This window comes from Rhyacophila brunnea, unplaced genomic scaffold (genome assembly GCF_057557595.1).
Source record: "Rhyacophila brunnea isolate RB1 unplaced genomic scaffold, BYU_Rbru_1.0 scaffold_17, whole genome shotgun sequence".
In the NCBI taxonomy this organism is placed as follows: Eukaryota; Metazoa; Arthropoda; class Insecta; order Trichoptera; family Rhyacophilidae; genus Rhyacophila; species Rhyacophila brunnea.
In genome coordinates, this window is record NW_028232827.1 from 37915402 (window position 1) to 37933037 (window position 17636).

At 33.8% G+C, this 17636-nt stretch overlaps 1 protein-coding gene across 1 annotated transcript; it reads right to left on the minus strand.

Moving 5' to 3' along the window:
* Window positions 1–5152: 5152 nt before the first annotated feature.
* Window positions 5153–17344, minus strand: LOC147074035 (gephyrin-like). The gene is made up of 4 exons (XM_085944258.1): window positions 17208–17344; window positions 14443–15330; window positions 11482–11762; window positions 5153–5764 (listed from the first exon to the last, which is right to left on the minus strand). Exons 2-4 carry the CDS (start codon window positions 15325–15327, stop codon window positions 5302–5304), a joined length of 1629 nt encoding a protein of 542 aa, XP_085800384.1. The 5' UTR covers window positions 15328–15330; window positions 17208–17344; the 3' UTR covers window positions 5153–5301.
* Window positions 17345–17636: the final 292 nt, after the last annotated feature.

Sequence of the window (17636 nt, forward strand, 5' to 3'; positions counted from 1 at the left end):
ATAAATTCCAAAACGCGACATAACCCTATGAAAATGCGGAATAAATTTAAAAGTGAGATACAAATAGCGCTACGTTCAATTTTATTTTGCCTATATTTATTACATTTAAGAGTTTATCGGCTGAAACAAATTGCCATTTAGTTCTAATTTTGACATAGAATACAACGGAAAAATTAATCTCATGTTAATACAAATAATTGAAGCTTGAAATATAAAAACGTTGTTTCCCGAAAATATTGAATTGTGGACTTGTCGCTTTTTGTAATTAGACGCCTCATATGTAGGTAACTAAATTGTGTCTGCAAAAAAACAGCAGAGAAATAATATATGAATATTATTCATTGTACTCATTTCTTATCCTAGTTCAAACAAAGATGCACATACATCAGTTCTGTGAACAATGAACTTTGTAAACTGTTCGAAAGTTTAATCAAAAATTGTTTCCAAACATTTACGTACATTTAATATGGTTTAATTGGGTCTAATACGTCCATGTATTTTCATTTTCCATTTTGTAAAGTTATGGAATTTGTGATTAAGATTATCAACTCCATTATAGCTAAAGCTCTTAATCATCGCCAATTTAAAGATTTTTTAGTTGAAATGGAGAGTGAGTACGCAGATCTTCTGCTGCATAACAAGATACGTTGGTTATCAAGAGGAAACGTTTTAAAACGTTTCGCTTCCTTATTAACAGAAATTAAAATTAAAGCATTTCTCCTTGAGAAGGGTGTTCACTATCCAGAAATAACAGACGATCAGTTGATCCAAAAATTTTATTTCATGGTAGATGTTACGTCTCATCCTAGGGACGGCAACTTATATGAAAGTATGGTGAGGCAGGCTGGGAATCAAGTTATGGTAGCACTTCAACGTGCGTCACATTGACGCTCAGTTTGTATTGGTAAATCAACGTGGAAGGTTCACCTGAGCTAGGTAATATTCAGTAAAAATGGTTGTGTGTAGTGTGTTAAATTGTAAAAACGATAGCAATGAAAAGAATAAACGCTTAGGAGCCGTGACGTTTCACAAGTGAGTATATTTAATTACTTTTATACATGTTAAAATAATAATCTAAAATAATCTCGGCTGCTAACGCGTGGTTAAATTCGTTCCGAATTACTCTGTTTACATCGCATGACACAGCAATCGTGTTTGTATTGCTCAGGACCGCATTTAAGTGAACGCATTGATTATTAATATTATGATTGAATATAAGAAACACATTTTGATTGTATCGTATATTTGAGCATTGTTATATCATTGTATGCGTTGATACTTTGATATTATTCACTGTTCATTCTTCGTGGAATACCAGTACACAAGATTTTTTAAGATTGTAAATAACGTGATATATATTTATTTATTTTGTTTACAATATTAATTGATTATGAGACGTGTTTGTGTTCAGATATTTATAATCCATATACCTACCTATAGATATGTACGTACTACTTATATTATGTTTGCCTTAGGTTTCCCCGCGACTAGGAACGTCGGCTAAATTGGTCAAAAATAGTACGTGGCAAAGGACCATCACGTCGTTTGTTCGGCGCATTTTGACAGGAAATTTATTAAAATTTTAAACAAAGGACAGCACGTATTACAACAAAATGCATTCCCATCAATTTCTCCAGAATCATCGTCCTCAGAATGTGTGGTAAATATAAGTTGTTTATTTAACATACATAACTTGAAAACACCTCAGATAATATATACAGAAAAACATCACCGCCAATATTTTTTTTAAATGTTGTTTTTTATTGTTTATAGCAATCCATGAATGTCATAGAAACAGATGATGACATTGGCATATCACCCAGAAATGAAAATCTTCCCCAGGACATCTGTGAAACACCCCGAAAACAATATTTAAGAAAACAATTGAAACACTTTCAAGACTTAATAAAATTATTGATGACTGTACACGCGTTGAATTGAAGAGGCATTTCCTGCAAACCCACTTATTTGCACATCTTACTGAACTAGCCTTTTTGATAGTTTTAGTTAAAATTATCAATTTATTCAAATTATTTGTATAAATCACCAATTCTACAATATTTATGATCAATTTTAAATGTCAATATAATACATGTAGGTAAGTAGGTTTTTACTATAAAATAATGTTTTAAAGAGATTTTGATAGTTATATTTTTACTGATAAGTACTTTTTTATGTTTCAATGAATACCGGTATTCAATAAGAAACACCGAAAAACCGGCATTGATATTTTCATTCGGTATTGCAATCCCTAGGTAAACGTTTTGTGATATGTGATAATGTGATCTTTGTTTCTTATTTTTAAATGATTAGTTGTTATTAATTCAAAATTTTCTTATTAATTAATAACAGAAATTTTGGAAAGTTTTTTATATATTATATATATTGTAAATATATATAATATTGTAGTATAACTTAATTAAACCCGAACTAATTACAAATATGTAAGTTAAACTTAATTAAGGCTGAATTAATTACAGTGATGGGATATTTGCAAGAATTAATGTGTTTTCTATATCTTTATGTAAACTTTATTTTTGATTAATATAATATGACATATATTATCCTTTTATAATTTTATTTACTTTAATTACTTTATTGCTATTATTATAATCACTTTATTACTTGTATTACTTTTGAAAGACATATATAGTAAGTACCTAAATATCCTACCTATCTTTTCATAAATTCCCAACTTTCAAATATAATTATACTAAAATCCTAACAGTGTTGTTATTTTAAACCTTCCTTCGATGAACATTATTATATTATATGAGTACGTAGTAACTACGTAAGGTACTACGGTCAAAGGGCCAACGTAAATCCTCAGTGATGCCCTGCATTTTTTTTATCGCGTCGCTTTTTCTCGTAAGTTGTCGGCTGTCGTCGACATGCTTCATTTGGTTGCATGAGTAACCCGCTTCATTGCCTATCTCTATATTTATAACATCTATGGTCTCATCTAAATCAGCTTAATCGTATACTGCGGGAGGAAGGAAACACATTTTTTTCGATGTTAGAAGAAGTTATTTCATTTGAAAACAAATTTTCTCAACAGGTTTTAGGAATTCAGAAACAGCAAACTTAAATAAAACCTCTTAATTCTGCAATAACAGAATTAATTTTTTCTCCCTTTAATTTTGACATTGCCAACTTTGAAATGCAATTGCTGGATTTAAAAATTAAAGACTTATGGAGCTCTAAATTTGAACGTTTCTGTGCTGACAAGGAAGACATGATGATTTTTAACACTTTTTCTAACACAAAAATAATATTCCTGACTCATAATCGGTTGAAAAAACTAGCGTTTGCTGTTCTTTCCCTTTCCAGTATATTCTTGCTAACAATCTTTTTCAAACATTGACCTTATCAAGAGTAAATTGAGTAGTCGTCTTATTGATGAGAACCTGGAATCGTGCCTAACATTAAAAACAACAACATACAAACCTGACTTACCCAAACTTTTCAAAGAGATGGATATTAAGTGTTTGTCATGATTTAGTTTTATGGATATTATTTATAATTTAATTTTTATCAATAAATAAGATCAAGTATGATATCAAGTTTCATTCAGTGTACCTATAGTTTTGTACCTAACCTTTATAATTTAAGTTTAAGAAATTTGGCTCTCAAAAGAAATCTCAATCGTTGTATTGTTGATATTTGGCTCTGTTGACCAATGAGTTTGCCGACCACTACTCTATGCTACAAGGTGACATACTAATTGCGACAAATTTTAAGGTGACGCATCAGTGAAACGGCAAATAATTTTCAACTGTAGGCGCGACGAAATTTTGGACTCGCTCGCATTCAGTGAGAGAACGTCGAGCTAGAAACACGTCACTTTGCTTCGTGATGGCGACGGGCCAATTAATTCTTAAATCGTGTAAAGATGACTAAAAACGTTAGCGATTTACTTTAAAAAGAAAACATGTCAATGAATATATTATTATTGTTACTGATAGAAAAATAAACAGAACATAAAATGGACGTATGTTGGATTTATATGACAAATAATATTTTGTTTGACAGGCGTCATTTGCACCCGCGACCCGCAATCCGCGACCCGCAATCCGCGCATCGCCTAGCAACGATCTTTTTAGACCGTGCCTCAACTGATATACGGCCTTAACTATTGGCTTTTTTAATACCCACTCATCAGCGCTCTTCTAAAAACCAATAGAAAAAATCTTTTTGAAAAAAGTAATAGTAAAGGGAATCGAACCCTGCATCTCCTGGGTTTACGCCCCGCCCATGCATTATCCCCTATGCTACAAGGTGACATACTAATTGTGACAAATTGTAACTATTGGCCTTTAATACCCACTCATCAGCGCTCTTCTAAATCAATCAAGAAGAGCGCTGGTGAGTGTGGAAATGGGTAAAAGTAATATGCAAAAAAGTTACAATAACAATAGTTAAAAAAAATTAGCAATACATTCAAATGACAGCAAATTCATAAATTATGATTATAAATGAGGTTACACTGCATACAATTATTTTTTCTAATTATTTTTCAGGAAGACTAGTATTTAGTATTGTAACTACGTCTTTATATTTGATGATTAAGGTCTCCCATATATGATATCACCTTAATGGGTCGGGGGTCTGATATAATGTGGATGTTTACAGGCCCAGTCATAGAGCGTTTGGACTAATTTGGGTGATGTGTCCTGGGTCAATCAGGGGCATCACAAGGGACAAAAACAAACAAAAATTAAATTGAATATGTTATTGTGAAACATTTAAAATGTGGGGCCAATAACAATATTTTTAGACAAATCAAAGTGGCCATAATATTCATTCATGAGTGGACATCCTATATATGGATAGACTGGGAAACAAAAATGCCCCTGCGATGAGACAGATATTTGCCTTATAATAATTGATGTGAATGTAATTCATTACTGCAAAGAGCAGTACCGAAAGAAGCTTGTACCTACATTACCAGCAATGCAAACGAAAATGGTGGTGATTTAAGTTAGTTAACTAGTTTGTTCTCTGAACTTTTTGTTAAAAATGTGCATTTTGTAAATCACATATTTAAGTTTTGGTAATTTACCAGAATTATTTTACTGTAGAAAAATATAAATTTTTACTTTATCATATTAATTAACTTAATATTTTATTATTTTAAACTGATTTTTTTTTTAGTTGAACTGGTTCCTCTTGTGCCCTCTCTTAAACTCACAAATTATTAAAACAGGTAGAAAGGTCCAGTGATAAAATACCTTTTGTAATCTGTGAACATCAAATCAATTGGCATTTTTGTTGCAAGCACACAGCAGCGCAAATGGTTAATTATATAACTGTTCCTTGTGCAAGGACCTTTACCGCTTCTATAGCTTCAGATACAGCAGTATGAAAATTGTCGTGTGGGCGATCCAAATTCTTATTCCATCTATTGTCTTCAATCCCCATGAAGTAGTACAACGATGGTAAAACAATCAGTTTGTACACCACCAATGTATCGACGAATCTCTCGGGGAGACAAAATATATACTTTATTCTTTGATCAACAAAACACGTGGCAAAAATGGTCATTCCGTTAGGGATAAACAATAATTTGCTAAAATGAATTGTAGCCTGGAAGTCTTCAGTCAGGACATATTTTAAAATTTGGTCGTAGGGATGTGGTAAGTTTTTGGCGGCGGCGGTAACAACAATTATGTCACTTCTCTTAAACGCTTTCTCCATAGCTGCTTTCATAAGATTAGGTTCAGATTTCACCAAGCCCCCGTCGCTGTAAATTATGTTCAGTTCCCTGAAACAAAAGAAGAATATTTTGAAATAATATGAAATACTAATATATACTTCGGTGAAACTAAAAAATAATTTGTCATGAATTTTTTTCCATTAAATTTTGTTCGAATTTATGATCTACTTTAATGTTTGTACCCAGCTTCGCTTGTCGGTTTTCCTCGATGTTGATGTATTTTTAGTTTTCCATATTACTTAACGAATAACAAAATAATGAATGCGTTGTTAGTTCTCTTACCCAGTGTCAAGTATCAAGACTTAATAGGTTCTGATTGCGCATTTGCTTGGTTCATTGAACGATTGACCTTATTACTTACCATAACTTATGTTATGGAGAAGGTAAGGCACATTAAGTGCTCAGTCGTAGTGGTTTGGCGGGCGCGGCGTCGTCTTGCGAATCGCAAACGTATGATCATTGAAACAAGCTCAGGTATCATATTAATTAGTTATTTTATTGATAATACAATACATGAGAATATGTACATTTGGTTCTTCGTTGTGTGTTATGTATATTGAATTATTTAGCTCAGGGGAGCGGCGTGGCAGGTTAAGCAGATAATTGAGATAAACACAAATTACAATTTTGCTCTAATAGAAAAAAGTCGCCTGCGGTGCTGATTTCCTTCGCTGGCATTATTATTTTAACACATACAATAATTGTGGGATACAATTTATTATTATTTTGTCAATACCCGACAACTAACCATAATTCAAGTAGATGTACAGGCGGACCTCGACTTACGAACGTTCGACTTTCGCACAATTCGCTATTTCGCACATTTCAAAAAAAATCGTTTTTTTTCAAACGTCGCGCTGGCCGTGGGGTTAAGATATCCCCTTCTCGCTCGCTCACAAGCAAGTGCATTTCTTGCGTCACTTGCATCCTGCTCGCACCCATCACTTTTCTTGTGAGCTAGCTAGGATAGGTTTATTCTTGCGCAGGAGCGCGTGCGGGCGTGTCATGTTGTGCGTTTTGCTAATTTTATTCATTTGAAATATTTTACCCTAAAAATTTATAAACATGAGTGAGAAACGGAAAAACTGCAGTGTTGATACGAACGGAGAGAAATCAAGGATTTATAAACTTCACATGACGTTCTGATTGCGGTGAATCTTTTGCTTCAATCGGACGTTCGTATGATACAAACAGATCTACTACGATATGTTCAATTTTGAAAAGTAAAAATAAAATTAAGGAATATGTTCAAAATTGTGGAAATATATCTTTAAAGGTTGTTTCCAAAAGACACGGCATAGTTATGGATGAAATGGAAAAATATTTGTCATCATGGATCGACGACCAACATCAAAAAGATGTCCCTCTGAATATTTCAATTATTCAAGCGAAGGCTCTTAGTTTGCACAAAGATTGGAAGGCTAGATTAAAAGAAGATTCTAACACGATTTTTCAAGCAAGTAACGGTTGGTTTATATTAAATTCACTGGAGAATCGGCTGATGCGGATAAAGATGCTGCAAAAGAATTTATTTCCTCATTATCCAAAATTATTGACGATGGAGAATATTCATCTAGCCAAATATTTAATGTAAATGACACAGGTTTATTTTAGAAAAAATGCCTAGTTGTACATTCTTAACTAAGGAAGAATCAGTTGCCCATGGGCATAAACCTTCTAAATACCGATTGACATTGCTTCTTGGTGGAAACTTGGCTGGTGATTTAAAATTGATGCCAATGTTAATTTATCAACCAGAAAATCCCAAAGCATTGAAAGGGAAGGATAAAGAATTGCTTCCAGTAACCAAATAAGAAAGCCTGGGTTTACTGCGTTAATATTAAAAGATTGGTTCACTTTACATTTCATGCCAGCAGTTAAGCAATATTGTAAATTTAATGATTTACCATTTAAAATATTTTATTTAAAATAAAGAAGAACTTTTTAAGGGCCCAAAAAAAACACCCGCAAACCCCACTTAAACATGTCTCTTAAACATCTTATAATATTTCAAAATACACACTATTTAATTTTTTTTTTACTTCCCTCTACTTTCGAACATTCAACATTCGCACACCTTTTCAGGAACCAATTATGTGCGAAAGTCGAGGTCCTCCTGTATTAATAAATACAAAAAATCACTAAACATGGAATCAATATCTACGATTAATTTTACCTCGAACACCATTTGAAAAACTTTATTTTAAAGTATCACACTATCTTTAACATTAGCGATAGGTAGGGGGGGGCGCCGAAGATTCTGGGCTGGGTCCATGTTTTGGGGTATAAATTGTTTTACGTGTGGTGTGCCGCGGAATTCTGGTAAGACCTTTAGTGTACCGTGGGTGAGAAAAGGTTTCGGATCACTGATTTAGAGCGTTGTAGTATAAAATATACATTTTATTATTTCGACGAAGATTGGACCCAATAGATCGGCCAATAACTATATTTCGTAAAAGGTTTTTCAATTTAACTTCCATTCTGCGAGGGAGGGCCATATGCCTGAAGCAAAAATGATAATTTATTTTAAAAATACCAAATCATTATAAAAGTCACTCGATTGTCGCTAGTCATTCAAATTGGATGAACTTGGAGTGCCTGATTGTTTTCTGTAATGGGTATTTAAAATGGGGGATGATTTGTGCTTTGGGGCGAACTTTGGAGATTTGTCACTTGTGTGAAGATTGCTTGACCAAAATGGTCAAAAATCTGGAGTATAGACCTAATAGGTTGAGCAAGTAACTGACATCCATTTCTCGTTAAAACAAAAAATTGTCAATACAACTCGTAAATACAAACTTCCACTTTGTGGGGGCCCGTATGATCTTATTAGGATCGGACACGATCAAAAATTGTCATATATTTATAATAGTTATTCTACAAAGTGCAGTTTTGTAATCATAATGGCAACTATTCATAAGGTGTACTAAATTGTTAAAGAAGATAATTACATATAGGATCCCGGGATCGTCAAATTGTAATCCCGAAATCTCGGGATCAAAAATTTGGCTCGGGATTGGATTTCCTAAGTAAGAGCACAATTATTTACACTGAAATAACACAAACAATTATTATAGAAATGAAAAAGCAATTGTATAAACTTTGCTTTTTAAACACTTGCAGAACATTAATTTATATGTACGTTAAGTATTACAAAATTGTCACAATCACAGCACAATAACAGCACAATAATAATTGTTCAAGTAAAGAAGTCTCAAAAATTTCTTTTGAACTCACTCCACCATAAGGTCGTATTTAAACTGATCCCAAACAATCGACCAACTCTCAAGCCGGCTTGGCTTCTAACTAAGTAGTTATAAAGGATTTTCAATACTGTAACATCCAAAAAGACCCGGAAAGTACACATGACGAAGCTAAACATTAATTATTGTTGTGCCCTTTTTTACAACTGACAGCCATATGGCCACTAAATGACAGCTTACTGTTTTACAACTGTTTAAATCAATAATGTAATCATTTACACAGAGCAGTCAATTTTGAAAGCACAATCGCTGCTGACCTTTAAATTACCACATAATCCGTTAATTATATCTAATGGCCAATTACTTCAAACGCGCCAGTCACGGTGTTAGTGCAAGAACGTAGCGGTCGCGCGGGGGCGGCGTCTTGCGAAACTCAAACGTATAACCGTGTATAAAATGTTCGTAGACAGTGTGTTTTTTGGGGCATAATACACACGGTTATACGTTTGAGTTTCGCAAGACGCCGCCGCGCCGCGCCCGCCAAATGACTACGGACGATCACTTAGCACTAAATGAGTTAATTTGTATGGTTCCATGTATTTTTCAGAAAGTTGTAGAGGTATTTGCTAAGCAGCAACAACGCTAAATAGATCTTCTTTTTAAATAAGGTAAGTACATGTTTGTGCATCCTCACCGAAAACAATTTTATTATTTTCAAAATAGAGGCATTCAAAATATAATTTATTCCCCAAACCTTGAATGATACAATTGACCATTTGGAGCTTGTAGTTCCCCAGCCACAATGGGTTCTCCACTCAACATTTTTCAAATAAAATTTTATTTCAAATTTAAAGCTAACTGAAATACACAAACAAATCGTCATTATACTGGCAGAAAATGTTAAGTCAAAATTTAGGTGTTTTGACTTAATGCAACTTGATAGATTTTACTCTATCGTCTAGAAAAACAAGCTCATTCATATTCCATTAATTTTTTTCGTAATTTAAAGATGTCAATACGAATTAAGTCAATGATGTTCGCATTTCTTACTGGAAAATAGCTATAAGTAACTTTAAAGTTTTATGGCTATAGAGATTTAATATTTCTATAGGTGCACAAAAACGTCAACGTGACTTATATCTTTTTGGCTGTACACATTCTTGCCACTGCTCGGCTATTCGTACCAACTTAACTAAACTACATATGTCACCTGCGCATTCTACTCATCGATTTTAACAGTTGATTTGTTGACCATATATCGTAATAATATTATATACCTCTAGAACTACATCCGTGGTATGGTTGATTGGATAGGACGGCATTACCTGAGCCATAGGAATTTGATTCTGATGTGGAAGAGGAATAACATTAATGTAATTTATCTCAATTTGTGTAAAATTAAACGTGGCTAACATAATTAACTATTACTTTTGTTTTTTTTATAACATAGATTATAGGTAGGTAGGTACCTACTTTACTCTTGTTTCAATATTTGTGGAAATAAATTAATAAACAAAATACTATGTAATTTCCATTTTACAACGTTTTTCTTAGCTCGTATTCTTATTTGTCCGGTACAAATCTTGCAATCGATTGTTAACTAACTTCCTGACTAGCTAGACATTTGAAACTTTTAGAATATATCAGAGCACGATGCCAATGCATTTTTTTAACACTTTTAGCCATCTTTAAGTAGAATTGAATTCATTTTCAGTTAATTCTGTTTGGTATGAAAAGTTATTTCGACACCATTATTGGTTGCTAGAGGGGTCTGGGGTCCTAGCAACTAAATTATTAATAGATATATATGTGCGTTACTATGGAAATCAATATAACATTTCAGTATTATTTCTATCAAGTACAAATTTTTTTGATCGTTTAAGCTAGTCAAGTCAAGTTCATATGATTCAACAGAAAATTTAATAATGTATTTAAAAAGTTTTTTTATCTTGTAATTATTTTATAATAATGTCAAACAGAAGTATCTCTATTTGTGTGTAAATATCTAATTCATATAAAATTGCAAGTAAAAAATCCAATTCTATAATAATTAGGAGTCCTGTATATTAATTACTAGCCAACTATAACATTTTGCCTATTGCCACTCCATTCACTCCAAAGGTGTACTGATAGAAAACAATAAGTCACCATTTTATTTATAAATTCAAAAAACCAATAATAATTATTACAAAAAATACTTTCTTACGCTTGAATCGACTTCTTAAATGATTAATGCATTTGATAGAGTGGTTGGTTTAATGAATAATGATTTAGGTGAAAAAATAGATAGCTCCAAACTTCTTGATTTTAGAAAAAGTCGATTTTCTCAAAACAAGGATTTTTGACTTACAGCTTTCTGCCAGTGTACGGACGAAATTCAACGTGCACTGTTTCCAGATGGAACTTTTCGAGATAACTTAACAATTGTATTATTACACATTGTCATTTTGCGCCTATAGTGAAGGGAAGATAGGGTCTCAGGCGGGGGACATGGTAGAGGACATAAAGTGGCCAGGGGGACGGTGCCCGGTATATAATATAAGCACATTATAATTAACATACCTTAGATAACTTTGAATTATTGTCCTGTTAGATGCAGAATTCAACAGAAAATTTGAATGATTATCTGTATCTTCCATTGAAATGAGTGTGATCTTAGGTCTTGAATATACAGGAAAAACTTTATCTCCATTGGTTAGTAAAGCTTTTTCGAGTGGGCCAATCAAACTGCCTTTGGATATGATAACATCATTTTTCTTGGAATCCGAGTATACATTCATTCCAGGGGATGGTTGTACAGAAAACTCTATTTGTTCCGGGAATACATCTATGTCACTGGATTCCTGTCAAGAAAACAATAATTATTAGACATTACCAACAACTTTCAAGATATAATTTCACCAATATCTTTTGTTTTAAAATGTTTAGACTCCTTATTGGTTTACTAAATCTTTATTTTATTTTAATGAATCTTAGGAATGGCCCCCACATCCTGATACAGGCCCCCAAGCTAGGATCTTTGGCGGGCCCCTTACCAATTGCTAACGGCATTGTGATGTTCTACACCAGTGTTTCCGAACTGATATTCAGCGGAACCCTAGGGTCTATAATGAAATCAAAAATCAAATACATACCACATGTCACGCAACTACATACATTGAAATGATAATGTACGCGTAATAAAATAGCGCCGCAGAACATTTTTTTATTATTCTTACTGAATGATAATAAATAAAGAATATGATATGTCCATTATCATCAGTTCATTAAGAGAAAAATCATATAATTTTTATTGTATGACTAAATTGGTCCACGATGGCCGAGCGGTTAACGCGTTGGCTTATATTATTGTGTGGCAGTTTCAAATCCTGGGTCTGGAAAATACACATATTGTTTTTCAATATGTATATGTTCGAAGTCAGAGTATGGATCACATAGGTTGAACAGGCTGGCTAACATCCATTTCTCGTAAAAACAAAAATCTGTTAATAGAATCCTCCACCCACAGAGGCCCATTCTGATCTTCTTTGGATCGGACATGGTAAAAAAGAAATAAAAAAAACTTGGGAGATGCTGCACTATATCTATAGTATTTAGGATAAAATAAATCAATTGAAATGATATGGATGGACAATACAAAAGTCAATATATTATTAAGACACTTTTGTTCTCTGTTCATAATAATTAGCTTGCCATAGTTACAGGTTTATGTTATTTTTTTCACTTTTCTTTTTGTTTTGGTTTGTTTTTTTTTCTCCACTACCTACCTATACATAAAATTATAGTTTCATATGTTAACTCTCAGGTTGGATAAAGCTATGGGCTATTAGGGACGGTCAACTGATTGTAAAGATTGGTAGGCTCTGCAACTGTGCTCTATTTATCTCTGTTTCCTGATAAAATGATTTTATTACTACGAAATAATTCTGCACCTTTTTCAATGTCAAATGTATGTAATAAATGTAATTTTCATCCAATAAATGGTTAGCAAAAGTTCATGTATCTCTGATCTTTGGGCTGATTGATTTATTATAAAAATACCAAATTTATAATGACATCTTTTACATTCAATCGGGTTTTCATCTACAGCAGGGGTAGCCAAACCGTGGCGCATTGGATGATTACAAATGGCGCATTGCATCTTTGCGCATACTTATTCTTTTGAAGTAGGCACCGTAATTAAATCCATCTTCATATGTCTTCAAGTCATACAGCCTTCTTACTCATCAGTTCGTTCTTGACAGTTTACAATTAATTGTAGGAATAAAATGAAATTAAAACTGCTCAGTTAGAAAATGAGGATTTGAGTCAATTTCCACACTTGAAAGAGCAGAATGAATGTGCTGCGGATAATAGCAATTTGACCAAATATATCGAAAAAATCAAGATATTGCAAGGGTGATTTGAAAGTCGTTTTCATGATTTTGCTAAAGAAGAAAACTGCATGCTCATTTATAAACAAATTTTCACTAAGTGAACAAAATTTAATGCAGATGCCTAGTAACATGCAAATGGAACTGATTGATTTAAAAACGAATTCATTATTGAAAATGAAATTCGATGAGATTTTTCCGGATCGAAATGCTTCTGACATAATTAATTTCTGGCGTTCATTGCCCTGTGAACATTTCCCAGAGCAAAGAAAATTTTCAAAAAGTTATAATATAATATGTCGCTTTGGATCGTCATACAGATGTGAACAAGCATTTTCATCCATGAAATCGATTAAAAGCAAAACAAGGTTGCGAATAACTCATTCAAATTTGAAGAATTCTCTGCTGCTCTCAGTAACAAACTTAACACCAAACATTGAAAGAATAGCTAAATCCAAGCGCTCATAAGCTCTCAGTGCTCCATCCCGCTCAGAGCTCTCTCTCTCTCTCTTTCATCACAGCCAACAACCTTACTGTGGTCCAGAGTTATCTTCACCAAACGAGACTCTTCGGCAGCTGTAGCACCATCAGCGGGGTCCACGAAAGCGATCACCCTCTCGTCCAAGAGATCATTTTTGAATATTGTAGATTGGTGCTCCAATAAACGTGTGTTTTTTGAACTGGCATAAATTATTTAATTTAATTGCATGATTGAGTTATTCCTTTTCCTCCCCTATGCGAAGCAGATCTTATCCCTATTTTCCAACCCCAACCGTGAGCGTAAGAAGGTAGAAAAGGTGCTCAAGCCGTCTGTGAAGAAAATTGGCTCATGGTATGCAACAGGTTGGCCACCCCTGATCTGCAGTAATACTTCTACATAAAAATTGTATTTCTCCCTATGACTGAAATAGCATGCATGCTTGGTAATCAGGTCTTGTGTTCAAGACCGACTGCTGCATAAAGCTTTCATTTCTTTTATTTCATTTATCAAGTAAACCAAGATAATTAAATAAGTGCTAACCATTACATCATCAATCATGACAACTTTTGACAACCAGAGGTTTCACTCTACCTGGAATGATGCATGTACCAAGCGATTTACTTAATATATAAAAGTTCCACTTCAAAAAGAAAAGTCAAAAATATCTACCTGTACAACGCTATCAGCACCAAGAGGAAGTATGTCACCAATATCGACTCTCGCACATCCTGTAGTAATACCCACATTGGGATCGGTCTCCATTGTATCAGGAAACAGTATAGTATATTTGCCACAAATACTTTTGTCTTCATTACCCGCCTTGTAATTGTAAGCAAGTCCATACACTGCAGATATCATCCCAGATACACCAAAATGGTGGGAGGCGTTTATATCATGAGCTACAACTCTCCCCATGATATTTTCAAAAGAGCAATGTTCCAACTGACGGTTGTAATCGGACGATGATTTAAAAATAATCCACAATGCTTCATCAAGGTTGAACAAGTTCGGAAATGTTTGGCTTTTTAAAATTTTTTTAACATCAACCTTACTATCGGAGGAGTTACTCTTTTGATCAGATGTACTTTTGTGATCATCTCCAGCCACTTCAACAGATTTCGACAACATGTTCAGTGATTGAGGTAACAATGTTTTGCAGGCATCATACAACTTCGATACGTCATCAACGCTGCCTGGAAAGTTGATGATGAGTGTGGAAGCTCGAATTCCATAGTGAAACAAACAACGCACATCAGACGAAATAATGTCCAAGCATTTCATGGACAAAGTGGATGGCATATCTTCTATTTCACTGAGAACGATGTTTGAGACACCCATATTACCTACGGTTATTATCAAGTTGACCATCAAAGTGTCCGAATAAATAATTAAAGCTTTTTGAACAGCTTCTTTATCTCCAGATACACATTGAGTCTTAATTGTTGCTCGTTGAAATGTCTCTCCAAGTGCCTTCTTCAGGAATGTTCCCGATTTCATAACACTCTCATTTACTTCATCATTATCATTGGTAATTATCAATATAATGCACTGCATTTCCTAAAAAATAAAAAATTATTACATAAAATGACATAGATACGATAATCTATATCGTTGTTGGTCTCAAAAGACCTCGAGCACAAAAAATATAACATGAAGTAGGTACTGCATCTTTACAAACCACTATACTATATATAATACTAGGAATTCTAATGGATTTAGTGAATGTTTTTTCCCACAAACTACTACCGTGGCTGGATGGATTCCGGTATACACCACCACCACATCCTATGATGAAGCAAATTGGCGTAGCGTACCGTACCGTACCAATGGTTTATCACAAACTTTTGGAATGTCAACGTGCACTTTGTGATAAGAGCTAGAGGTGAGTTGGAAATACTGTCACCAGTTTGTGTACTCAAGTTTCGGATGTAACTACCCATACTCAGTATGTGTGGCCCAATAAACTTATTCCAAAAAACTTGTGATGATATCATCGCAAGTCGCTGTTCTGTGCATTCGCCAGTTGGTAGACTTTCAACACTTTTGACATTAAATGCACGCGAACGAGAAAGCACTTGAATATAGGTATATTTAATTTATTAGTCTATTGCGTTCGAATGTATGAATAATATGTCATAAATTTTGTGTCGCAGCACAGTGGTGAGATGACGCACAGGCTTAGGCTTGTTATATGACCGCTCAAAACATGTTTAAAATTTAAAAAAAAACACTGTTATTCATTTTTGTTAACAAGAATATTGTAACCTAACAGAAAAACAACTCATAAATTTTAAATGTGTTTAAAATTTTATAATAGGTAAATGGGACGTTTGTATTTTTCTATTGAAGCCGATACATATTTCAAATACTAATATGGAGTTGGTTTTAGTTTCAGTTGAGTATGAAACTTTTGTCGCATACGCACGCCAAACGCTCTATATAGTTTTCCAACAAGTTTCTATACTAAGTATTTTTTATACTGGTAGTAAGTATACTTAGTCTTCAAAATCGACCAGTTTTCCCATCTCTAGTAAGAGCATATAATACACAATTTAAATTTGTAACGAAACATAAGACAGTCCACAAAATCATACATTTTGAAATAATTAGGGACATTTTACACGGGCAGGTGAAACACCACAGATCACCTGCTACCGACACGCCATTAAACAGAAACATTGGTTTATAATAATTATTAGCCCGTCTACACGAACGTTTTATCAACTATAGGAGGAGGTGCTTGGAAAGCAAGTGGAGGTCATACGTGATAAGTCAGTTTTGTGTTCTGACGCTCAGATTAGCCACGTTTTGCCTGTCACTTTTAGTTTGTAAATTTAAGAAGTAGTCGTTGGCTGATAACCTGTAATGTGTTACCTGCACGTGTGAAATGGCCTTTAAATTAACAATAGTGAAAACATGCAGTCATTGCAGATTGAGTTTTTTTTCAATCATCCACCACACCTGTTTGTGGCGACTACTGCGGTCGAATTCATCGCTCAGTTTATTTTTGACATTAGTTTAATGACAAGCCGGTGGGAATTTGGTTAGATAATAATATACATTTTGCGTTTTGCAGAAGGAACCACATGGGTTTGATTATTTTCCATGTTTAGCTCCAGAATTACTCGACATGCCGTTTATTTCAGATCTTATTAACTGTAAATTGACAAGTGGCACATGGTGACCACTAAACTTTCGAAGGAGGTACCGACCTCCACTGCAGCAGTCATAATAATATAAGAGGTCTTTTCAGTGCAATCAACGGCAAAACTATAATAATTGGTAGGTACTTACTGCATAATGTCTCAAGACTTAAAACAGCATGCCTTTTGCAATGTCTGCCAATAAGTGAAAATCGTGAAACCCATTTACAAGAACAGTTAACCATTTCATTTTTTATAACAAAAACAGGGATCGGTTAAATCAAAACTTACCACTTTCGAAGTTAATTGCTTGGACTAATGTACTCCTAATTATAATAATAATTATTCTGAATGCAGTTTCGCTGAACCCACAAACCAGAGATAGCCACAAACTGACAACAGTGTTCTTCAGCACTTCAGCCAGTGTTGCCATATTTTGAAAGTGGAATTATAGTACACTGACTTCAAAATTATAGTATTTCGGCAAAAAATATAGTACGCGTTGAATGACCAATAATTTTCTGCATTTTCAAAAAATTATACGTGGGGTAATGAACGTCTTGTTTTTTTAGACAAAATTCAAATGTTAAGTCAGTGGTTTCGAAACTTTATGTTACAACAGATCCCTTTTAAAAAATCTAATCTAGGCGCCTCGCCCCCCCCCCCTTATTTCATTAAATAGTACAGACACCTTTTTAAATAGTAAACAATGTACCCACT